General features: G+C 41.2%; 1 protein-coding gene across 4 annotated transcripts in view; it reads right to left on the bottom strand.

Annotated features, from left to right (window-relative positions):
* LOC126215363 (leucine zipper transcription factor-like protein 1) overlaps positions 1 to 26662 on the bottom strand; it is a 61252-nt gene that overhangs the window by 20118 nt on the left and 14472 nt on the right. For all 4 annotated transcript variants that reach the window (XR_007542126.1, XR_007542128.1, XR_007542127.1 and 1 more), the window contains exons 3-5: positions 26443 to 26637; positions 18298 to 18502; positions 2956 to 3096 (exon numbers count right to left, since the gene is read on the bottom strand). Coding sequence is in view for 1 of the 4 variants with exons in the window: in XM_049942054.1 (XP_049798011.1) it covers positions 2956 to 3096; positions 18298 to 18502; positions 26443 to 26637 (541 nt within the window). In the remaining 3 variants the exon portion in view is untranslated. The remainder of the gene's footprint in view (positions 1 to 2955; positions 3097 to 18297; positions 18503 to 26442; positions 26638 to 26662) is intronic.

Genomic DNA, 26662 nt, shown 5'->3' with positions numbered 1-26662 from the left:
TGAAAGCTTGTCTCCAGGGTTCTCGTTCACCCTGTATATCTGTTTCATTGCATACACGTGCCTGAACATCAGTGAAAATAAATACCTTGCAAAAATATGGGTGAAAATTTATGAAAAATTAATTGTATGGTCCTTCCTTTCTTCTGTTTTCTGTTCAGTTTCATAAATTGTTTTGACATAATCTCAAAACCAGTTACAGTTTTTCTGCTGATGAAGTACAAAGGAATGACTTTGAAAAGTGTGAATTTTAAACCAAAACATTACACAAAGCTGAGCACCAAGCATTATTCAAAACCCGTTCAGAGATATGTCCACATACTGAAAGTTAGAGTGTATGTTGGTCCTCAGATCTAAAACTCAATGAATGTGTAAGATTTTGAGATGAGAGAATGTTAATATCTCACCCACTACAAGAGTTTTCTCATTTACCAACATTTTCCAATGTGCTGCTTCTGATCTTAATATTGTTTTGGTATCTGTACTCAGTAAGCAAAAGTCATAAAACATAAATGCTTATTTATTGTAAAAGCCAGACATTATGGATATAAATGGATGCCATTTGTTATAAAAGCTTAGTACAACAGTCAGTCAAAAAGTAATGCTCCCCCCCCCCCTTTTTTTATTTGCCAAGAATCTCAAAATGCAACTACATAGGTTGAACGCGACAATACTGACACTTAATTTAAGAATTTAGAATATAATCTACATTCATTTCCACAATTTTGGTCTCTCTTTTACCAAGGGCACGTATATCAGCATGGTGAAGCGCACAGTCCTTCTTCCAAAGCCACTGATGGACAGATGTTTTCATGGCCTCCTCACCTTTAAAGTAAATGCCATGACGAGCAACTTTTAGTGGCCCGAACAGATGGAAGTCTGATGATGCCTGCTCAGTGCTGCACGGGGGATGTGGCAAGACTTCCCATCAAGTTTTCTAATGTCTTCAGTGGTGTGACAACCAATGTCTGGCCTCGCATCATCGTGCAATTAAGAAGAATATCCACAACAGCTTTTGTTGGTCGAAGTCAATGAAGATGTGCCGTAAGCTATTTGAGGGTTCTGACATATTGGACCAAATTTTATGTGCACCCTTCTCTCTGCTTCGCAGAATACTGCAGCCATAACCTCCCTGCTGATAGCACAGTTTTGAACTTTTTCTTCTTGTGTGAGTTTTTGTTATGTTAGTCCATTGACTGCCTCTACGATTCTGGTCCAAAAAGTGAACCCATGATTCATCTCCGATCACAATTTTTCCCAGAAACTCCTCTCCCTCCAGATAGAAGTGCTGCAAGAGTTGGGAGGCAATTGTTTTTCTTGTCTCTCTATTCTGTCCAGTTAACATTCCTTGTAACCATGTAGCACAAACTTTTGAGTGTCTCAGTTGCTGAATGATCATCATCACGCTGCCTTTACTGAGGGAGGTAATGCGATAAAAATCCTCTGCAGTCACCTGCCGGTCACCATGCATGATGTCATCGGCTCACTGAATGTTGTGTCAAGTCACTGCCATCACTGGCCTGTCACTCCTTATTTTGTCAGTTGATGGTATTTGCCCCCTTCAGTTTTGTTACAGTGATGGACAAATTGTCTAACAGTGCTGATATCCAATGTTGAATCACTGTACACATTTTTCAGTCTTTTGTGAATGCCAATGGGCGTTTCACCTTTTGCATTACAAAATTCTATCACAGAGCACTGCCTAATATGAAAGTCAATGTTGAGCATTTTGCAAGCAACTGCAGTACTGGCATCTGTTGATACACCAAGTTACTACTGCAGTGGATTGGGGAAGAAGCTCTGCAGAATAGTGCCAAATCCAGGTGTTTCACTTAATAAACTTTATTTAGAAGGCATTACTTTTTGGATGACGTTTGTAAATCATTTCACATCTATTTCATCCTCCACTACTGTGGAAGTGGTGAACTGCATGACTCAACAGTGCAACAGAAACAGAAATTCACTAAAGAAGCATAACTGTATTGTCTGTAAGAAAACTGTCAACATTTTAAACATTACCTTTTTGCCTCACCAAATGTAAAAAGTGTGAGGGCGTGCTGAAAAAGAATAGCTTAAAATTTTTTATGTGAAAATTCTTAAGGCTGCTTAAATAAAATGGACTTTATTAACATTCTACATCTTTATTCTTCATGTCTACATATTTATTTCACAACATAGTCACCATGGTGACAAACACATTTCTCTCAATGAGAGACTGTTTGATGACACTGTCACTGTAGAATGTTTGACTTTGCTCACAATCACAGCCTCACCTCTGCTTGCACCACTTCATCACTACCACAGTGAAGTACTCGGGGTGTTCTCTAAGTTTTAGTAACAGATAAATCGGATGGTGCCAAGTCAGGATTGTACAGAGGATGATCGATGACAGTGAACTCGAGGCATCAGACTGTTGCAAATGTGAGAGAGCTTGTGTGTGGTTTGGCATTGTCAAGATGAAGGAGAGTGTGTTCTGTATACGGACAAACTCGTCTGCGATTAGAAACTCATTTACAGCATGCTGTTTCTGGTGCACCGACATAGTCCTCTAGTGGCAGACAGCTGCAAATATGTAGACATGAAAAACAAATATGCAGAATCTTAACACCATTTGTTTCATTTAAAAAGCTTTAAGAGTTTTCACCTAAATTCTTTAGAGGGATTACTTTTCAGTATGCATTCATGTAACGACTGCATTAAAAATTAATCAAATTAGGTTAACTGTATCATTATATATAGAACAGTAGTACATCGAGTCATTCAATTATTAAAATAATTCAGCTACAAATGAGGAAAACCTTAACTGTTGGTATCTCTTTACACATTCTGTAATGACAAAAACTCGGCTTTCTGCCCATTGAAATGTGATAATTTAGAATCGGTTTAAAACCACAACACGATAGAGACAGGGGCGTGTGTCATCTACGTGAATCTACGGTCAGAGGTCGTGCGACTCACCTCGGGGATGCGGTCACTGGGGACCGTGGCCTCCTGCCGTTCCTTGGCGAGTTGAGAAGAGGCGGCAGCCACGGCGAGCTTCTCTCTCGCAGAGTCCAGTTCGTCGTTCAAGCGAATTATCTGCTGCTGCCTAACCTGAGCCTGAGATGAGATGAGAACACCACATACACAGTTTTTACAAGTCATCAGCTAAAAACAGAAACAAGCTGCAACACTAAAACAGTAGCAACAGTTGTAAGGACTCAAAACTAAAAGCACCGACAACCAGTATCCAGTCAGTATTTTACTTCTGCTCATTTCTCTCCTCAAATCCTCCAGGGTACTTGCAGTACAGCACTAACAACAGGTCACTGGGGAACCAGTCACTTTTAAAATAATTTGGCACTGGTTGCAACAAGAGACTGTGCACATAGCTGCAACACATTTCTATTTCAGGCTGGAAAATTTTTTTTAACATTGTGTATGCTACATTCTACATTGTTACATGTGGCTGTGTTTCCATGTGGTAACTTGAAACACCACAAGTTGTTGACTTTCATCATCCCACTACCTGAACTACAGCTTTATTTCTAGATTGTAATAGTGTAGTTTCATTTCAGCTATGACCACATAAAGATCCAGACATTCTTAAACTGTTCCAACACAATTTTGAAGTTTGTTCAATTCAGTAGTGCTACCACCAAGACTTTACAGGTTGCCAAAGGTGCACAAAGACCATGTTCCTCTAAGACTATAGTGAGTGCTATGATTGGTCCACTATTCAATTATCAAGTTCCTGAAACTATTATTATGGCCACATGTGGGCCAGTTGGTTTCATACACTACATGATCAAAAGTATCCGGAAACCTGGCTGAAAATGACTTACAAGTACGTGGCGCTCTCCATCGGTAATGCTGGAATTCAATATGGTGTTGGCTCACCCTCAGCCTTGATAACAGCTTCCACTCTCACAGGCATATGTTCAATCAGGTGCTGGAAAGTTTCTTGGGGAATGGCAGCCCATTCTTCATGGAGTGCTGCACTGAGGAAGAGGTATCGATGTCGGTTGGTGAGGCCTGGCACAAAATCGACATTCCAAAACATCCCAAAGGTGTTCTATAGGATTCAGGTCAGGATTCTGTGCAGTCCAGTCCATTACAGGGATGTTATTGTCGTGTAACCACTCCACTACAGGCCATGCATTATGAACAGGTGCTCGATCGTCTTGAAAGATCAATCGCCATCCCCGAATTGCTCTTCAAGAGTGTGAAGCAACAAGGTCCTTAAAACATCAATGCAGGCCTGTGCTGTGATAGTGCCATGCAAAACAACAATGGGTGCAAGCCCCCTTCATGAAAAACATGGCCACACCATAACACCACCACCTCCGAATTTTACTGTTGACACTACACATGTAGGCAGATGACGTTCACCGGTATTCGCCATATCCACACCCTGCCATTGGATCGCCACATCGTGTGCCATGATTCTTCACTCCACACAACGTTTTTCCACTACTCAATCGTCCAATGTTTATGCTCCTTACACCAAGCAAGGTGTCATTTGGCATTTACTGGTGGCGAGATGTGTGGCTTATGAGCAGCCACTCGAGCATGAAATCAAAGTTTTCTCGCCTCTTGCCTAACTGTCATAGCACTTGCAGTGGATCCTGATGCAGTTTGGAATTCCTGTGTGATGGTCTAGATAGATGTCTGCCTATTACACATTATGACCCTCTTCAACTGTCGACGGCCTTTGCCAGTTAACAGGCGAGGTCAACCTGTACGCTTTTGTGCTGTACGTGTTCCTTCACATTTCCACTCCACTATCACATTGGAAACAGTGGACCTAGGGATGTTTAGGAGTGTGGAAATTGCGTACGGGATGTATGACACAAGTGACACCCAATCACCTGGCCACGTTTGAAGTCTGTGAGTTCCACGGAGCAACCCATTCTGCTCTCTCACGATGCCTTACGACTACTGAGGTCACTGATATGGAATACCTGGCAGTAGGTGGCAGAACAATGCACCCAATATGAAAAAGTATGTTTTTGGGGGTGTCCTGCTACTTTTGACCGCATAGTGTATACCAAGAATTCTGCACATTTCATCAGTAAATCAAACACCATAGTGGTCCAGCCAGAAGACATATTAGTTAGTGTTGATGTGTTATTGTTGTTGTGATCTTCAGTCCTGAGACTGGTTTGATGCAGCTCTCCATGCTACTCTATCCTGTGCAAGTTTCTTCATCTCCCAGTACTTACTGCAACCTACATCCTTCTGAATCTGCTTAGTGTATTGATCTCTTGGTCTCCCTCTGCGCTTCTTACCCTCCACGCTGCCCTCCAATGCTAAATTTGTAATCCCTTGATGCCTCAGAACATGTCCTACCAACCAGTCCCTTCTTTTTGTCAAGTTGTGCCACAAACTCCTCTTCTCCCCAATTCTGTTCAATACCTCCTCATTAATTATGTGATCTACCCATCAAATCTTCAGCATTCTTCTGTAGCACCACATTTCGAAAGCTTCTATTTTCTTCTTGTCCAAACTATTTATCGTCCATGTTTCACTTCCATACATGGCTACACTCCATACAAATACTTTCAGAAACGACTTCCTGACACTTAAATCTATACTCGATTTTAACAAATTTCTCTTCTTGCCATTGCCAGTCTACATTTTATATCTTCTCTACTTCGACCATCATCAATTATTTTGCTCCCCAAATAACAAAACTCCTTTACTACTTTAAGTGTTGATGTGGTACAACTATTTACTATGGCTCCGCTCAGTGAGGCGTCATGACAGCTGAACCAGACTTTTTCTCCCAATATTGCAGAAATGTTTAAATATTGCCTCACAACCATGTATTTCAAATTAAATGACAATTTCTATGAATAGACAGATTGTGTGGCTATGGGGAAAGACAGATGGTGTGGCTAAGGGGAGCCTCTTAAGCAGAGTTATAGCAAATTTCTTTAAGTAAAAATTCGAGGAGCAGGCCCTGGAAACTGTCAACAAGAAACCGAATATTTTGTTCTGGTACGTGGATGATATGTTTATTTTAGGGATACATGGCAGATAGAAACTAGGGTGCTTTGACAAACATCTCAGTGAGAAATTTTCTTGATATGCTAGTTTTCATGAAAGAAGGTGTTAGCTTAGGCCACAGTTTACCAAAAACCCATGCACACAGACCATTACCTACACTGGGATTCAAACAATGCACAACAAAAGTGAGGCATCATAGAAACGTTGTCGGAGACAGCAAGGAACATCTGCAAACCAGAGCTGCTCGACACAGAATTAAAACATTTTCACTAATGCATAGCTCAAGAACGGTTATTCGTCCGTCGAGGTAAAAAGAGCGTTAAGACCGTTCCATTGGAATCGTAGTGATGCACAAGCACTGTTCAAATCGAAAGTTTTCCTGCCTTTCATTAAGGACATTTACTGACTGCATAGGAAAAATCTTGAAAAAACAGAACATCGCGGTAATCTACAAATCCGTGCCAACCACTGGAGAAAGCAGGAATTTATAGATTCCATGTAGTTGTGGGGAGGTATATGAGGGCACTACAAAAAGAATGGTCAAAAAATGACTAGAAGATCAAAAGGGCAATTGCAGAAGGGGGGAGATCAGCAGATCAGCTGTTGTGGAACATGCTTTGCAGCTGTGAGACCACCACATTCATTTTGATTGGACTCGAGTGCCACAAGCAGATATCATGAAAGACTATACTGAGATGCCACAGAGGTTTTAAAACACCCCAGGAATTTCACATCTAGTGCTAAAGAAGATATGTTACCAGTCTTCCACCAGGGGGTGATGGCAACAGTGGATGATGGCAACCAACAACGACCAATTACCAATTGCACCCAGGTATTCTAAGCATGTGACACCACCCCACTGAACAGGAGCACATGTAAACAGAATTCTGCTGCAGTGAGTAGCGTGCCAGGGTGTGAATCGGACATGCAAAGAAGTTACAATCCCTCTTGAAAACGTAGCCAGTATACGGGGATGAAATGTTGGATTTAAATGTGAAATTCGTTCGACCACAGCATAATAGCCCAGAACATATTATTAACTGTGACATTTATAGCCAAGAAAGTTTACATTTTAAAATTTTGAAGTTGTTTTCCTCCAGTGTTTTTCATTTGGTGTTAACAAATGAAGCATTGATCTCCTTATGGAGAATGTCATTTAAGACACAAGGCATGATTTTAAACTAAGTACCATCTTCAAATATGGTTAAAATATTGTGACCACCTACTTAACAGCATATCTGTCAAAATTTAGAAAACAATACAGCACTGATCATGCATGATGTGTATTTGAGAAGCCCTTGGTAGGTTTCCAGAGATATGTCAGACCAAATGAAAATGCATAGTTACGCGGAGCAAGTGAATCTGCTAGTCAAGACATGAACATGAGTTCACTATTACACTCCTCGCAATACTGTATCACAACTATTCTGGTCTTGTGACATGAACAGTTTCCTGGTGGAAGATGTCATCACCATACGGCAAGCCATCAAACAAAAGGCATGCAGTTGATCTGTGGGATATACCTTATTTTGGTTTAGTATCGTAACACTGTGCAGGGTGAAGATGCAATATAAAAGATATGTACAAAAAGAAAGATGAACATATATTTGTATTCTAATGTTTTTTAAGCCAATATAAAATTTTTTGTTCGTCAACTATCTGTCTCTTCCCGTCTGTGATTCTGGGTGCACATATTGTGTGTATGTCTGACAACACTGTATATATGTAGGTTGCAACTTAAATAATGGCAACACTGCTGTGGAGACACTATGCAACGGAATCTACTATTGTCACTGATAGCACGCGTTGTTGACATACCTACCTTACCTCCGAGCAAATGGACTCGCCCGTCCCACGTCACCAGCGTGCGCACAATCGAAGGAAACATAGTCACTTGTGAGCGATTGGTCTAATGTAACGGTGTCACTGAGTTTTCAAAACAGGAACAATGGAGTTGGATCAAGACTGAATGTGCCAGAGGTCGTACAGCATGACATTGTCATCGAGGTCTTTGCTACAGAACTGTTCCAGAGATTCGAAAGGCAGTAGACCACTCCATTCGCACCATCAACAGAAGACGCTCTGCTAATGGTATGCTATGCCTCCAGAATGAGATTTTCACTCTGCAGCAGAGTGTGCGCTGATATGAAACTTCCTGGCAGATTAAAACTGTGTGCCAGACGAGACTCGAACTCGGGACCTTTGCCTTTCGCGGGCAAGTGCTCTACCATCTGAGCTACCCAAACACGACTCACGCCCCCTCCTCACAGCTATGCCTTCCACATTGCTGGCAACACGTTCTACACAAAGCTGGTGACTACTTTGGACGACAGTAACAGGTGCCAACATGTAACTCTTTTGTATCGGTTGTAAATAAATAGTTGCCACTATTTAAGTTCCAGCATTTGTACATTTGTGTAAAAGTTCTTACAACATATTCTCTGGAGAAAGAGATGTTTCTCCCATTTCTACATTTCTTGTCCTGAAACTGATACCTGGATACATCGCAGCCTGCAATCTTCCAATAAAAACAGCGACACTATATATGACTGTATTATACTGCATGTTTTACCTCAGACTGGATGGTACATCCTTTTCTTCCAAAAAGAAGAGAGAAACATCACTCTGTTCAAAGGATATTTAATATATAAATCAAGTTAAGACTGTTTCAATGGTAATTGTAGTGAATGACTGTGGAGGTGTGACAGGTCCTATGGAAACCCAAGTGAATGCTCACACTGTTATTGTCTGTGGCACGGTGCATGTTTCAAGCAGCCGTTCATTTGGAATGTGGCATATCTGGACACAATCACTGTCATGCTGTAAAAAAAAAAAAAAAAAAAAAAAAAACTGTGGGGCAGCAGGTAAAAATTTTAGGTTTGTTGTTCGGTTTGACATGTCTTTGTGTTTTTTTAATACCACTGCCTTTTACAAGAGGCTGAAAATAATTTGGGCAGACAGCCGGAAAGTGTTGGAGAACATGCTGACCGTAATCTTCAGTCTACAACTCAGCTTGCCGAAACTGAAATAAAATGTTCTATCTCCCTGTGTATACTTCTGAGGACAATAAATAAAAGTCTACTGTCATTTGATCAATCAGTTTATTTAATTAAAGTGCACAATCAGCACTTGTCGCATTTCAGAAATGGTTTCAGCTCGAAGTTCCAAGTATTACTAACTATTGTTTCATCCATTAATTATGTACAGTTAATTTCTCACCTTAAAAATGGGGAATAAAGTACACCACTTACCACATGGTTTTCTATAATGCAATGGGTGGGACACAGAACAAAACATCTAAAATGAAACACAGGCTTTCCACAAAATCATTGACCCAAAAGTTCTTTTCACACATTTGCACTAAATCTGGATGACAGTTAAATTGATTGAAAAAACAATTGTGCCAGTCATTTTTAACACCATCCGAGGCTCAGCAGACACAGTCAAATAACCTCTTAGGTGAAGACAGGTCGGTCTTTATATAGTCTCGGTGCAGATGTCAAACGGAACAACTGGAGATAGATCACTTCCAATGCCTGCATAAGTGCTCAAACAGCTCCCTTTTTGACTACAAAATTATTTACATAAGTGTCAGGTGAAGATTGACAAATTCCCATTTTTTCTCTATGTAAAACTGTACCCTGTTTATGTTCTTTAAAAATCTCAGTTTGATAACTCCTAAATGTAAATTCACAGAATTTTTCATGTGGAACTGAGGGTAGATTGTGACTGCCAAATTGTCTCTTTTCTAACTTCTGTGTCTTGACCAAATTACATTATCATCTTGCAGTTGTAGAGCTCCATTATTACATATAATTAAGATAGTGATGCCAGTTCAGCTTTGTATATTCATTATGAAGGTTAGTTAATCTAACTCGTTTTTACAGTTATTGATACAAAAATAAGTATTTACCTAATGATTCAAAAAGTTATAGAGACACCTTTATGAAAACCTGTACAGAATATTTTTATATAAAATTGAACCCAACTGCAAAAGTACAACTTTCTAGCTTTAATAATATGCACTTTTGAAATTTTGTAAAATGTGGATTTTTGTGGCAACTAATCAGTGGATCACTCTGAGACTAAAAAAAAAGAGAGAGACTGGAATAGAAGGGAGAACCTCTAGAAGTACTCAAAGTACCCTCCGCCACACACCGTCAGGTGGCTTGCAGAGTATGGATGTAGATGTAGATGTAGGTACTTAACATTTTCATAGTTTTACATAATCTGGAAAAGTCTTGTAACATTGTTTAAATATTTAATTTCTCTGTAAATTACTTCGCAGTTCTTTATTTGCTCTGTACAGCAACATTAGGTGCTGCTGGCTTGGCTACGGCTGAGTGACGGGGAGAAAACTTATCTATCACTTGCCTGCCACTGTAGTGGTACACATTGCTATAAAGCATTGCAACAACATGTCTCACTTTCCTTGTACTAAAACTATGCACTGCACGATGTGTGTGTGTGTGTGTGTGTGTGTGTGTGTGAAATTGCAAATTTTGCAACTTTAGTTAGTAGCAACATAAACAACAACTACTGTTCCCGGTTTGTTTGAATTTGGATGCAGATATGAGAAAGAAAATTACGAGCACAGCGCAGAAAGCGACGTCGAATGAGTAATTTGGACTGGCCAGTGAGGGGTCACTTGCACTTTGCTGTTGTGCATGGGGCGTGCTGTGGACTCCAAAGAAGAAAGGAGCCTTGTGACAAATGTAGAGCACTAGATAAAAATGAATGTTTTTATACAGACTCTGTGCCATGCTTATGGTTTTGATCAAGCAGTGAAGCATCTTGTATGAACATGTGTCCAGAAAGCTTCATTAATTGTCAGTTGTTGTGAGTTGAGAACTTATTTGAATACAGAAGAATAACTGGTACCATGTTTTGTGATTTCGTAGTGAGTGTTTAAATGTAGAAGCTCTCTTATAGCCCTCACCCCTCTACAATCAGAAAAGATGTTAGCAGTCAAATATATTCACCGCATAGCAGAACTACAACATCAAGAAAAAACAAGATGGTAACCTGGAAATTAGGAAAAGAAGATAACCGTTGTTACAGGGAACAAGTCAAGACTCGGAATCTCGCAATACATCGATGACTTAAAATCAACCCACAATAAGAAAAACACCCCAGTTTTGATACAGTGCTCACTTACCTATAAAATGTGATTCATTTGACGAGGTGACACATTTGCATTGACCCACGGTCCAATATTGATAATCCTGTGCTCACTGCAACTGTAACTGATGATGTAGTTGGACCACTTTGGGAGAGTGGAAAAAATGCCCGTCAGAGATTCTGACAGAAAAGTGAGGAGCCAGCTGCTTCATTCTGCTTCCTTACCTTGCCGTTTTCTGTGCCGAAAGAGAGAAGAAGAGGGACAGTGACGATGGAAGAGAGAGGAGACATTGATAGTGGGAGAGAAAGAAGGAGGGAACAGTGATGGTGGGAGAGGTAAAGTGGCTCTGTGTGTGTTTGTTAATTTGGGTGAAGGTCACGGTTAAGGCAGGCTAAAACATGGTAATTGGATGTCTTTATAGGCCCCCCTGGCTCAGCAGCTGTTGTGCCAGAGCACCTGAAGGAAAATTTGTAAAATATTTCAAGTAGATTTCCCGACAATGTTATAGTTCTGGGTGGAGATTTTAATTTGCCGGATGTAGACTGGGAGACTCAAATGTTTATAACGGGTGGCAGGGACAAAGAATCCAGTGAAATCTTTTTAAGTGCATTATCTGAAAACTACCTTGAGCAGTTAAACAGAGAACTGACTCGTGGCGATAACATATTAGACCTTCTGGTGACAAACAGACCTGAACTATTTGAAACAGTGAACGCAGAAAAGGGAATCAGTGATCACAAAGCGGTTACTGCATCGATGATTTCAGCCGTAAATAGAAATATTAAAAAAGGTAGGAAGATGTTTCTGTTTAGCAAAAGTGACAAAAAGCAGATTTCAAAGTACCTGACGGTGCAAGACAAAAGTTTTGTCTCAAGTACAGATAGTGTTGAGGATCAGTGGACAAAGTTCAAAACCATCGTACAATATGCATTAGATGAGTATATGCCAAGCAAGATCGTAAGAGATGGTAAAGAGCCACCATGGTACAACAACCGAGTTAGAAAACTGCTGCGGAAGCAAAGGGAACTTCACAGCAAACATAAACATAGCCAAAGCCTTGCAGACAAACAAAAATTTCGCGAAGTGAAATGTAGTGTGAGGAGGGCTATATGAGAGGTGTTCAGTGAATTCGAAAGTAAAGTTCTATGTACTGACTTGGCAGAAAATCCTAAGAAATTTTGGTTTTATGTCAAAGTGGTAGGTGGATCAAAACAAAATGTCCAGACACTCTGTGACCGAAGTGGTACTGAAACAGAGGATGACAGACTAAAGGCTGCTATACTAAATGTCTTTTTCCAAAGCTGTTTCACAGAGGAAGACTGCACTGTAGTTCCCTCTCTAGATTGTTACACAGATGACAAAATGGTAGATATCGAAATAGACGACAGAGGGATATAGAAACAATTAAAATCGCTCAAAAGAGGAAACGCCGCTGGACCTGATTGGATACCAGTTCGATTTTACACAGAGTACGCGAAGGAACTTGCCCCCCTTCTTGCAGCGGTGTACCATAGGTCTCTAAAAGAGCGTAGTGTTCCAAAGGATTGGAAAAGAGCACAGGTCATCCCCGTTTTTAAGAAGGGACGTTGAACAGATGTGCGGAACTATAGACCTATATCTCTAACGTTGATCAGTTGTAGAATTTTGGAACACGTATTATGTTCGAGTATAATGACTTTTCTGGAGACTAGAAATCTACTCTGTAGTAATCAGCATGGGTTTCAAAAAAGATGATCGTGTGAAACCCAGCTTGTGCTATTTGTCCACGAGACTCAGAGGGCTATAGACACGGGTTCCCAGGTAGATGCCCTGTTTCTTGACTTCCGCAAGGCATTTGATACAGTTCCCCACAGTCGTTTGATGAACAAAGTAAGAGCATATGGACTATCAGACCAATTGTGTGATTGGATTGAAGAGTTCCTAGATAACAGAATGCAGCATGTCATTCTCAATGGAGCGAAGTCTTCCGAAGTAAGAGTGATTTCAGGTGTGCCGCAGGAGAGTGTCATAGGACCGTTGCTATTCACAATATACATAAATGACCTAGTGGATAACATCGGAAGTTCACTGAGGCTATTTGCGGATGATGCTGTGGTATATCGAGAGGTTGTAACAATGGGAAATTGTACTGAAATGCAGGAGGATCTGCAATGAATTCATGCATGGTGCAGTGAATGACAACTGAATCTCAATGTAAACAAGTGTAATGTGCTGTGAATACATAGAAAGAAAGATCCTTTATCATTTAGGTACAATATAGCAGGTCAGAAACTGGATGCAGATAATTCCATAAATTACCTGGGAGTAGGCATTAGGAGTGATTTAAAATGGAATGACCATATAAAAATAATTGTCGGTAAAGCAGGTGCCTGACTGAGATTCATTGGAAGAATCCTAAGGAAATGCAATCCGAAAACAAAGGAAGTAGGTTACAGTACACTTGCTCGCCCACTGCTTGAATACTGCTCGCCGGTGTGGGATCCGTACCAGATAGGGTTGATAGAAGAGATAGAGAAGATCCAACGGAGAGCAGCGCACTTCGTTACAGGATCATTTAGTAATCACGAAAGCGTTACGGAGATGATAGATAAACTCCAGTGGAAGACTTTGCAGGAGAGACGCACAGTAGCTCGGTACAGGCTTTTGTTGAAGTTTCGAGAACGTACCTTCACCGAGGAGTCGAGCAGTATATTGCTCCCGCCTACGTATATCTCGTGAAGAGACCGTGAGGATAAAATCAGAGAGATTAGAGCCCACACAGAGGACAAAAGGAGGCAGAGTAAGTAGTGAGAGATGGCACAGTCGCAGTGGAGTGTACTGTAACTCAATGGGACAAAGGAGAGAGACATATATAGACAGCGAGATGTTGTCTATGAGGGCTTAACCACAAACAGAGACTGGCTAAAAGCATTCAGAATGTTCTACGTTAAAAGAGCGCAAATATTTTTGTACGCCAAAACTTTCAGTTAGGAAGGTGGAATGAGGACTGTGGTAGCTGGTTCCCCACTTTTTGTCAGAGATTTTTTTTTTAAGGGAAACAAAGTCACCTTTTTTCTGTTCCAACAGGAGCAGATTTCTGTTGGTGAAAATGTACATACTTGAGTCTGAAGTGGACTCTTACTTAAGTGGAGTTGTTCCATCGCCTTCTGCCAATAATCTGTCAACTGCAACTGTAAAGGCAAGGTTATATCACGCCTGTGGGGAAAAGATTAATTTGATACTTGAGACATGGTGAGGGCACGCAGTAGAGTAGTCCCAAACAATGAGGTCATCGGTTCCGTGGGATTAGGGATGGATGGGGAAGCAAGTAGGCCGTGCCCTTTCAGAGGGATCATCCTGGCATTTGACCTGAAGTGATTTAGGGAAATCACGAAAAACCTAAATCGGGATGGCCGGACACGAGTTTGAACAGAGGTCCTCCCGAAGGTGAGTCCAGTGGACTAACCACTGCAACACCCAGTCACACAGCTGGAAATGCAGTTTCATCTTTTCTCACTGTAACAAAGCAGGTTGATACGCACCGTGCTACTGTGTATGCCCTCCTATTTCACGTATTAAGGTCTATATAAAATTTTCACTAACTTTCTTTTCAAAATTCCAGTGTTAAATTTACTACGTTAAGCACGTAGGATGCATATTATCAAAACAGTAGAAACAAATTCTCCCCACATAACTTTGTTATTCAGGTCATTCAGTTTGTTGTCTCATTTGCAATGAGCTAACTAGTTTTGTCAGAAACAATGGAAATCAAAAGTTATTGTAGTTATAAAATTTTGTACAGTTAGATGAAGGGAAAAGCATATGAGCTAATAGGTAAATTCTGAAAGAAAGACCACTTCCAAATAAAAAAGAGCTATTTACAGTAAAGGGTTTACATTAATTAGTTTAAAAGATAGAGTTATTTAAAGATTTGGCCTGGTCCAAACTTTGTGTGTCAATTATAGCAAAAGACTATAATTTTTTTAGGATATGTTGATATACTTTTAACAGCCACATTTTTCTGAATCCAGTGAGGAGTGAGAGTGTCTATTTAGAAGTTACTAAATTTTCAATAACTAAATTTTAACACACAAGATGGATCCCATAGTCACAAATCTGGGATTTCCACTGCATAGGCATAAATGTGTACTGCTTAGCCTAATAGATACTGCTCATAAGAAATAATATACAAATAAAATACACTGACAAAATCAATGGCCAATAAAAGATGAACTTTCTGACCTTTGGAATTTGTTAACTATTATAAATTAACAAAGTTAAGTGATATCCTAATTCGAGTCTCTATAGGACCAACACTCACTCCATTTTCAGTCAGTCTGCTTTAGGTTTTAACTCTTCCTCCAGTCTGAGCTCTCACTCATTCTGTTCATTCCACTTTTAGTCTGCGGCTGTTCTTTAGCCCAGCCTTGGGAATTTTTTCAGTTACATTTCTGTTCGTGTGAACTGAGCTGAGAGAACATATTTTATAGTAATGAATAATAGACAATCAGAATGTGTGTTTCCAAACAGTGGAAACTCCAGGTTGGAATACCAACAATGTAGGAAAAGATAGATTGCTACTCATCATAAAAATGGCACATTAAGTTGCAGACAGGCTCAGTTAAAAGACACTTACACATTACCTTTTAGCCACAGCATTCAGCAGAAAAAGAGAGAGATAAACACACCATTCATTCACACAAGCAAGCATACCTCACGCGCACAGGACTGTCGACTCTGGCAGCTCGGGTCAGAATGCAACTATCGTGTGGAATGGAAGGAGTGATCTGGAAGTAGTGGGGAAGGGGCAGAGATAGAAGTGTGCAAGTGGGGGGGGGGGGGGGGAGGAGTGCTGTTTGGCGGAGTGTTTGGGGCTCCATCCTTGTGCCACTGCCACTCCCAACCCCTTGCCACAAGCGTTATATCCCTTAGGAAGACCCAAGATCGGGACCTGTCCAATCCACTGATCCAGCAATTCCTATTCTCGTCCTGTTACAGGCTTATCCTATCCTATCAGAGGCTGCACCACCTGCAGAAGCAGCAATGTCATAAGTCAGCTCTGCTGCAATCATTGCACAGCTTTTATATTGGTATGACTACCAACCAGCTGTCCACCAGAACAAACACCCACTGCCAAACAGTGGCCGAGAGCAAAGTAGACCACGGCGCGGCTCAATGTGCTGACGAACATAACTTGCTCGATTTCGATGGCTGCTTCACTACCCGAGCCATTCAGATCGTCCCCTCCACCACCAGCTTTTCTTAACTGCGCAGATGGCAGTTATCCTTACAACACATTCTCCAGTCCCAAAATTATCCCTGCCTCAACCTATGGTAGAATATTGTCCCCACACCCTTCATCTAACAGTTTCAACCCCCCCTGTCTTATCACCCCTTCCCCATTCTCATTCTCCAACTTTGTTTGCTGCCATCTGCTGACACACCCATCCATCTTTCCCTGCTCCTCTCCTTTTTGCTCCCTTTTTTCCTCACCTCTCTGTCCCACAATCTCCTGATGCTGTTTCTGTTGGCTTTCTAGATCCTCACCCCCCCCCCCCCCCCCCACCCGTTCACTGCTATTCCTTTTCCTTCTCCTTCCCCGCCCCTTCCAGATTGCTGCTTCTGTGCCATGTGACGGTTGCATTCTGGTTTGAAGTGATCAAGTTGGCCGTGAGATGTGCTTGCTTTCGTGAATGAATGGTGTGTGTTTCTCTTTCTTTTTCTGACTAAGGCTGTGGCCAAAAAGCTCACGTGTAAGTATCTTTTAAATGTTCCTGTCTGCACATTAATGTGCAGGTAGCAGTCTATCTTTTCCTACATTGCAGAATATATGTTTTGGGTCATTTGAAAAATATTTGTGACTAATAACAGTGCTGAGACTTTTTCTATGTAAATGAATGTGACACAACATACAAGGGCGAACCCAAAAAATACCAGAATTATTTTTTAAAAGCTATATATTTTCAAATTATTTACAAAACAACCTTACCCCCTTCAAAATACTCTCCCTTACAACCAATACATTTGTCCCATCGATGCTTCCACTGTTCGAAACATTTTTTGTAGTAATCTTTAGAAATGACTGACGGATTCACCCTTTTTTTCCAAATTGGTGTCCTTTTACGCCCCTTTTCATGTGAGAAAATAAGAGAAAGTCACATGGAGCCAGGTCAGTCCAAATACATTGTGTGGGGCAGCTGAACCGTGCCATTTTCAGGCAAAAACTGTCTGACAGAGATGGCTGTGTGTGCAGGTGTGTTGTCGTGGTGGGAGACCCAATCTCCTATCTGCCACAAATTGGGTCTTTTTTGATGAACACTGTTGCTCTATCTTCTTAACACTTCCAAATAAAAGGTCTGATTGACGGTCTGACCAGGAGGCAAACTTTTTGTTGATTCGGGCAGTTTATTTATGTCCAGAATGAGGTTTGTCATCAATTAACACGTCACCATCTTTATATTGAGCAAATCACTTGTACACTTGAGTTTTTCCTATAGTGCCATCTTGGTAAGCTGTTTTCAACATTAGAACAGTTTCAGCAGGATTTTTACTAGAACAGTTTCAGCAGGATTTTTACTAGAACAGTTTCAGCAGCATTTTTACCGAGAAGAAAACAAAATTTCACAGCTGCACGTTGTTCATTTAATATTGCCATCTTAAAAAATGAAACAAGAACAAAACAGCGCTAGCAAAAACAAGCACTGCAGATGAACAGAAAAAGCCAGGTCGACAACACAGGTGGCACTGAACTGACAATGAGTTGTGCTATACACTCCTTGCAGCAGAAATGCGTACAGCACAAGCTCCACCCATGGCAACGTTATTCCAGTTTTTTTGTTTGGGTACCCCCTGTTTGTTCACTTTATCTATACTGTACTTATGAAGAAATAAGAACAATTATGATCTGCATGTGTCCATACTAACTACCTCTCAGTAAATATAATTAGAGACTGTGAGATATCTGATCATCTGTGACAGGACCTTAGAAATGGGACTGAAGATTGGTAAGCTTCCAGTTATGAACTTAAAAAGAAGGTTATGGCTATACATTTTAAAGATAAGTTCTTCAACAGTACTTCCAGGTGGCGATCCACCAAAACTGTGGAGTTACCGAGGCTTATTCTGTAACAAGTAGGACTAGTTTACCTGACAACAGGTGCAAAATGGGTGGAGGATACCCCACGACAGAGTCCGCACTCTGCACTCACCAGAAGGCGCGCCTCCTCCAGCTGCTCCTGCAGGGAGCCACAGTGCGCCTCCAGTCGCCGCACCTCCGCAGTCAGCAGTGCGGACACCCCGCCCGCGTCCCGGCCGCCATCCGTGCCCAGCGGGGCCAGCCGCCCGCCCGCTGGCAGCGGCCGCTCGGGAGCCGCTCCCGTCTCCTCCAGTGCTGCCACCTGCTCCAGTTGCTCTCTGCAGTGAGTAAACAGAGGGCTGCCAGTCAGGCTGTTCTGGTGGAAACCGGGTGGGGAGGGACGGACCGACAGCCGACAGATGGACAGTTGGCCATTTGTCGTGGCATAGTACCGGATAGTGAGATAACGGTGACTTACCACAAACAGGGTGAGTCAAAAAGGACTTAACGATTTTGGAAGTGATACAGAAATTTATTGTGGTAACTTACAGAATCAGTAGATGTGTCATTTAGTAGTGAACAACCTAAAGTTTGTTTGACGTAGTGCACCAATAATCCTTCCCACAGCCAGGATCACCAACCTAGTGCACAGTTAAAATGGATACTTTCACTAGTGCGGAGTGTGCTTGCCGTGTATTTTGGTTTTGTGAAACCAATTCTGCAGTAACTCTTCGGCATAAATTTTGCACCAAATATCCTAAACAACCCCCAAACTACTGGGTGAAGGTGTGGGGGGACAATATGTTACCACAGGCTAAGTCGAAACAAGGCCCCAGGAGTACACAACATTCCATTAGAACTACTGACAGCCTTGGGAGAGCCAGTCCTGACAAAACTCTACCATCTGGTGAGCAAGATGTATGAGACAGGCGAAATTCCCTCGGACTTCAAGAAGAATATAATAATTCCAATCCCAAAGAAAGCAGGTGTTGACAGATGTGAAAATTACTGAACTATCAGTTTAATAAGTCACAGCTGCAAAATACTAACGCAAATTCTTTACAGACGAATGGAAAAACTGGTAGAAGCCAACCTCGGGGAAGATCAGTTTGGATTCCGTAGAAATGTTGGAATGCGTGAGGCAATATTGACCCTACAACTTATCTTAGAGCCAGGATGGTTCCTTTCAAAGGGCACGGCAGACTTCCTTCCCCGTCCTTCCCTAATCCGATGAGACCGATGACCTCGCTGTCTGGTCTTCTTCCCCAAAAACAACCAACAACCAACTTATCTTAAAAGCTAGATTAAGGAAAGGCAAACCTACATTTCTAGCATTTGACAATGTTGACTGGAATACTCTCTTTCAAATTCTGAACGTGGCAGGGGTAAAATACAGGGAGCAAAAGGCTATTTACAATTTGTACAGAAACCAGATGGCAGTTATAAGACTCGAGGGGCATGAAAGGGAAGCAGTGGTTGGGAAGGGAGTGAGACAGGGTTGTAGCCTCTCCCCGATGCTATTCAATGTGTATATTGAGCAAGCAGTAAAGGAAACGAAAGAAAAGTTCGGAGTAGGTATTAAAATCCATGGAGAAGAAATAAAAACTTTGAGGTTCGCCGATGACATTCTAATTCGGTCAGAGACAGCAAAGGACTTGGATGAGCAGTTGAACAGAATGGATGGTGTCTTGAAGGGAGGATATAAGATGAACATCAACAAAGGTAAAACGAGGATAATGGAATGTAGTCGAATTAAGTCGGGTGATGCTGAGGGAATTAGATTAGGAAATGAGACACTTAAAGTAGTAAAGGAGTTTTGCTATTTGCGGAGCAAAATAACTGTTGATGGTCGAAGTAGAGAGGATATAAAATGTAGACTGGCAATGGCAAGGAAAGCGTTTCTGAAGAAGAGGAATTTGTTAACATCGAGTATAGATTTAAGTGTTAGGAAGCCGTTTCTGAAAGTATTTGTATGGAGTGTAGCCATGTGTGGAAGTGAAACATGGACAATAAATAGTTTGGACAAGAAGAGAATAGAAGCCTTTGAAATGTGGTGCTACAGAAGAAAGTTGAAGATTACGTGGGTAGGTCACATAACTAATGAGGAGGTATTGAATAGGATTGGGGCAAAGAGAAGTTTGTGGCACAACTTGACTAGAAGAGGGGATTGGTTGGTAGGACATGTCCTGAGCCATCAAGGGATCACAAATTTAGCATTGTAGGGCAGCGTGGAGGGTAAAAATCGTAGAGGGAGAGCAAGAGATGAATACATTAAGCAGATTCAGAAGGATGTAGGCTGCAGTAGGTACTGGGAGATGAAGAGGCTTGCACAGGATAGAGTAGCATGGAGAGCTGCATCAAACCAGTCTCAGGACTGAAGACCACATCAACAACTGGCTGAGGCTGGGATAACTTCCGAGATAAGAGAATGTGCTGTAAGGATAGTTACTATCTGCACAGTTCAAAAAAGCTGGTGGGCAAGGGATAATCTGGATGGCTCAGGTAGTGGAAGTGGCCACTGAAATCCAGCGTGTTATGTTCAGCTGCACGGTGGTCTACTTTGCTCTCGGCCACAGTTTGGCAGTGGGTGTTCGTGCTGGTGGACAGCTGGCTGGTAGTCAAACCAGTATAAAAAGCTGCCCAATGATTGCAGCAGAGCTGGCGTATGACACGGCTGCTTTCTCAGATGGCCCAGTGTCTGATGGGGGTAGGATACGTCTGTGTCAGGACTGGAATATGTAGTGACGAGTTGGTGGATTGGATAGGTCTTCCACAAGGATCATATCCTTGTGGCAAGGGGTCAGGGTTGGGCATAAGAGCTTTGTTGAGATGGGCTGTTCATTGCGACACAATAAATCGACAGTTTCCCTGCGTGTCACTGGTACTGTGTATCTGGATATGCTTGAAAACTTTTTAATTCCACAGATCAGTGAAGATGTCAGACACTTCACAAACTCATTTCCTCATGAATGTTTGAGATTTCCTCAGTAATCAAATTCCCAGGTGTGGACTGGCTATGACAGGCCAACTGCACTCCCACCTCACTCCCCACACTTGACACCACTCTATTTCTAACACTCGAGTTTCATTATCGACCAAACATTCTGACGACTTGAAAAATCAAATCTACTCTGATGTCGCACAACTTATGCCCAATTTGCTGCAATGAGTGTGGGGTGGCATGTGGCATGTTGCATGTTAGCTACATCACAAATGGTAGTTACATCTAACCAAAATGACACCTGACAATTTTATGTGAAACTTGAGGTTGGTTGCTACAAAATGATGCATCTACCAATTCTGCAAGTTCTCTCAATAAATTTCTTTATCATTCCAAAGCTGTAAAGTCCTTTTTGACTATCCCTGTATAATGTTTGACCATAGACATCTCAAAATACTTCTCACAGTTGGCAACACTATCTATATTACTAAAATGCTAACCCAGAACTTGTTACCAGTTATTGTGTAGGGGCAAAAAAAAATTCAATTTTCAATATTTCCCATAATTATTTACCAAATTTAAAATGCTGTTTCAAATTAAAGTTAAAAGTTTAACACAATAAGACAAGTATTACAGTTAGAAATTGTAAGCGATGGTGCACAAAATACCCGGACTTAATTCATACAGTATTTGAGATTTTTCTCAAAGTTCGATGCTTTGTTGTGTAAAACTTACAAAAAAAATTAAAATTCAAAGGATTGGTCAACAGTGGCCACTACTTTCTCCCATGTTTTGGGCAGCATATGAATCCTGCAGCTGAAGAACTGGCTGTCTTTTGAGGAAATCAACAAATCAATCCAATTTTGCATTTGTTCGTATGACCTGAAGCGCTGGTCAGCCAAGTCGTGTGTCATTGATTGAAAAAAGTGGTAGTCAGAGGTAGCAATGTCTGGGGAACAAAGCAGGTGGGGTATGACTTCCTATTTCAATGTCTGCAAGTATGTTTTTATGGGTTTTGCAACATGGGGTCGAGTACTGTCATGCTGCAAAATCACCCTCTCACATCTAACGATATACTGTGGCTGTTCAGAGCTCAGCTCAAACACATCAATTCCATTTGATAATGATCTCCTGTGATGGTTTCCATCTGTTTCAGTAGTTTCAAGAACCTTCTCTCTTCCCATGTCATACAAATTTTTAATGTCAAAATATCCATTCTTGCAGCATTGAAAATTAAAACTTCCCGCAAATGATGAGAAGTGGGCTCGTAAGTTGATGTATTCAATCAAGAATAACTTTATGATTCAATCAAAAACTGACCAATATTTTGATGGTGTTATTGTATGGCACTTACGACTTACCACCTGCACCATCATTTTCCGCTATTGCCATCTATTGCAAAATGGTGGAAGCAAAGTTATAACCCTAATAAATTTCAGCTGTCCATGCAGTAAAACTGCCACATCACCCATGACACCTTAATTTATTACTTCTTTACAATTAACTTTACTGCCAACACACTTTGCAGACACTATTTACACGTAAGCAAAACTCCTATGATCAGCTGCTTAATAGCTTATTTGTCTGTCTTTGGAACAAAATACATCACTGACTCTACATATTAGGGATCCAACAGTTTGTTGGTGGGTTTGTGGAGGTATGTGGAGTTAGATGTCTATGCACAGGTAATTTAATTTGAGTAAATAAAGGGCTGATAATTTGTTACGCGGTGATGGTACCTGAGAACGACCCAGTTTGGTTCCATAGGATTTATATCAGATGAATTTGGTTGGTCGCCAAGATGTCAAAGTGAGTTCCTTACAATGCTCCTTAAACCACTATAGTGTGGTTCTGGCTCCAAGATGTCGATGTATTGCTGAAGATGAAGGGATGCAGGTGGTTCGCAGCTGTCAGTCTGTCTTTGATACTTACAAAATATCCATGCAAGTTCAGGAGAATGTCTCCCACAGCATAATACTTCTGCCACCAGCCTGAGTCTGTGGCACACTGCACGTTTCCAGCTGTCATTCGGCTCAAGGAAGGCGTTTGTGGAGATGTCCATCAATGTAGTGTAGCAAAAATGTGATTCATCCAAAGAGCCAACGTGTTTCCAGTGATTGACAGTCAAATACCGATGGCCCCACGTGAAAACGTACGGGTGGTCTGCTACGGAGCTGCATGTTCGACAATGTACACTGAACGGTGGGCTCCAAAACAGCAGAGATGACACAAATCACCATCTATCATACTTTACAGAGCAGACAAGCCTCAGCACCCCACGTTCTATGAAGAGTCGTGGACATCCAACCATTTATTGCTTAATAGTAGTTTCACTGTACTTCTACCTCTTTCCACAGATGCTCACAACAGCAACACACAGACATTTGACCAGCTTCACCGTTTTCAAGATACTCATTCATGGGCTCTGTGTAATAATAATCACCCTTTACCAAAATCGCTTATATCAATGGATTTCCCTATTTGCAGCCCATATCTTCACTACGGTGACCCTGTCCGTGTGTTTCATTTACGTACTATTCTTACTGCATCACATGCCCGCAATGCCACCAGGCAGTATCCAGTGTCATGGTGAGCAATGGTCATAATGTTTTGGCTTATCAGTGTATATCAATGCATGTACCTCCAAAATTATATCACTATACAAAACATAGTTCAGGAGATATGATGTCATAAACACTGAGATGAGTGAAAATATAGCTTTTGCTTACAATGGTGTGCAAATTACTCAGTGTTTCATAATGAGAGCACTTAGCAACTTCCAATGAACTTTAGGTATAATTTCAAACCTTTTCTAAACTTTTTCTTGCTTACACACTTAAAGACAAATATTTAACATATTAACTAATTTGTAAAAAAAAATCAGACACTTGAAGCTCTTTTATAATTGGGAGTTTGATTATATAAAGAACTGGGAATTTGCTGGTATAACACTAAACAACTTAACACAGTGGGCAGTGTACGAGAGCTGTTCAAAAAATTCAGCAGCATTTTAAATTTTATGCCAGTGGTGTGTTGGACTAAAATGTAGTTGGCATCCCTGCACTTGCCCGTGTTTAATGCGTAATTGCTGGATGTTTCATTGTCATATGTCTGTTAGTTATTGTTCAGTGCTGTAATAAGTAGAACATTGCGTCACACAGTTTGCAAATTTCTATGTGGTAAAGACAGAGGAGCAACGTGTCTGCATTGAATCTTGTGTGAAACACTAGAAAACATTTACAGAGACACGCCAAACGATTCAGGAAGCCTACAGAGATGAAGCTTAAGCTGTCCTCAGTGTTACGAATGGTCCCTACGGTTTAAAAATGTCCGGACAGAAGTTACAGATGACCCTCATTCAGGACGCCCTTTGACGTCTACTGCAGACACTCGTGTCAGAAATGTCAATGAAATTGTGTGAGCCAATCGAAGACTAACTGTCTGAGATATTGCAGAAGAATGTAACGTTGCAGTTGGATCGTGTCACAAAATCGTGACACAGCATCATGCAACGCATCGTCTTGCCACCAAGTTCGTCTTACGTCAAGACCAGAAAGTACTTCACATCGCAATCTGTGAAGAGGCTTAGTATCGCACAAATGAGAATGAAATGTTCCTTAAGAGAATCGTAACTGCTGATGAGATGTGGGTCTATGTTTAAGATGTTTAGAACAAGGTTCAACCTTCACAATGAGTCGGGAAAGGTTCTCCGGGATCAAAACAAGCTCGTCAGGTCAATTCAAATGTGAAAGCCACGGTGATAGTTTTCTTTGACTTTGAACGATTAGTTCATCACGAATTTGTGCCACAGGGACAAACTGTTAATTGATGGTACTATCGGGACACGTTGCGACACTTGCGAGAAAATGTGAGACAATTCGTGCCTTAGCATCATGATAATGCATCTGCACATTCATCCCTGTTGGTGAGTGACTACTGCAAAAAAAACGAAATCACTGTGCTGCCTCAACCTCCATACTCTCCACTCTCCAGACCTGGCTCCTGCAGATGTGTTTTTTTTTTTTTCTTTTTTTTTTCTTTCTTTCTTTCTTCTTTTTTTTTCCCCAAAGTTGAAAACTCCTTTGAAAGGACAAACATTTGCAATGGGATAGAAGAGATAAAAGAAAATTTGCTGACATGGTTTCACACTATCCAGCAAAAGGTATACTAAGACTGCTTCGGGAAGTGGAAACGGTATTGCGAGCAGTGTATCAGTTGTGCAGAAGAGAATTTCAAAGGCGACCATGCGAAGTAAGTAAAAGGTAAGAGTAAAAAAACTTTGTGGATAAAGTTCTGCAATTTTTTGAACAGACCTCATATACAGTTTGTGACCTGTGGGCTGAAAATTGAGTTTCATATGACAGGGAGAACAACAGTTTCATCAGCAACACTGCAGTAATACATATATAACAATATCAACATACACCATATGTAATAAAACACACATTAAGAAAAAGGTGCTTACATCAGAAATGTTCATAACTTACATGTAAAATGACAGAATATGAGATTTAAAGATACTGCATACAAATGAAAATGTATGTGTACTTCAGGCCACTGATAATGCATTAATAAACTGAGGTGATCTGCATCTGGCAAAACAAACGTTTTCTTTATCCAGTTGCAAATAGGTGGTCCTGACCTAAAAAGCATTAATATAAATTAATAGCATTGACATATTAATAACATTGAAGATGTCACTAACCGAATTTGATTGTAACAGGATGTGTTTATCAAATAAATAGTGTAGAAACCAGGTATTTATTTACAGCTGCGTACCCACACAAGTACCATGCAGTGTCTAGTCTCGTACTTAATGTTTACGACATCATATCTCCCGAAATATGTCTCGTACATTAATATAATATTATAGGTACATCCAGCAGTATATGTGGATCCTGTCTGCAAAAGTTATTGTGAGCAGAGATAGTAGCAAAGAATTAATAAACGTAAATGCCATGCATGCAAATATTTTATCCTGTGACACCTACTACTATATTATGTTCACAAGAGCCTCTAACTATGGGCATTTATCAGTGAGAATTCATTCTGAAATAAAGATATTTGTAATCTGGCTGATATCTAAAGACACGGGTTGTGTTAGTTCTCGTTTTGTCAATTTTGTTTACGATAAGAGCCACTTGGCTTCATCTAATCTAATGTAACATCACATGATGTAACATGGCCCACTACTTCCGAAGACGATATTTTTACAAATATCAAAACCTAGGTCGAGGGCTAATAAACCTTTACTTGGAACTGGTTGACTGATTTTTCAACCTCTTGTTGTTTTGCAGCCACGTTTAAGATTTTGATAACACAGTAAGTTTACCGCACCTGTCTTGCAGCTGCGACATGTCGGCGGAGAGGCGCAGGTGCCAGCGCTCAGCCTGGGCCAGCAGCTGGCGCAGCAGCAGCACGGTGGCGCGGCCGTGGCTCATCAGCTCCGCCTCCACGTCGGCGCGCACCGCCTCGCGCAGCCCGCACAGCAGCTCCCGCACCTCCTCTGCCGTGTACGTCTCCTCCGACAGCCTGCGGCACGGGTGCCCCATCCGAG

Source organism: Schistocerca nitens, chromosome 12 (assembly GCF_023898315.1).
Source record: "Schistocerca nitens isolate TAMUIC-IGC-003100 chromosome 12, iqSchNite1.1, whole genome shotgun sequence".
NCBI lineage: Eukaryota > Metazoa > Arthropoda > Insecta > Orthoptera > Acrididae > Schistocerca > Schistocerca nitens.
The sequence above is the reverse complement of the archived record's forward strand: the minus strand, read 5'-3'. Positions and strand labels throughout refer to the sequence as shown.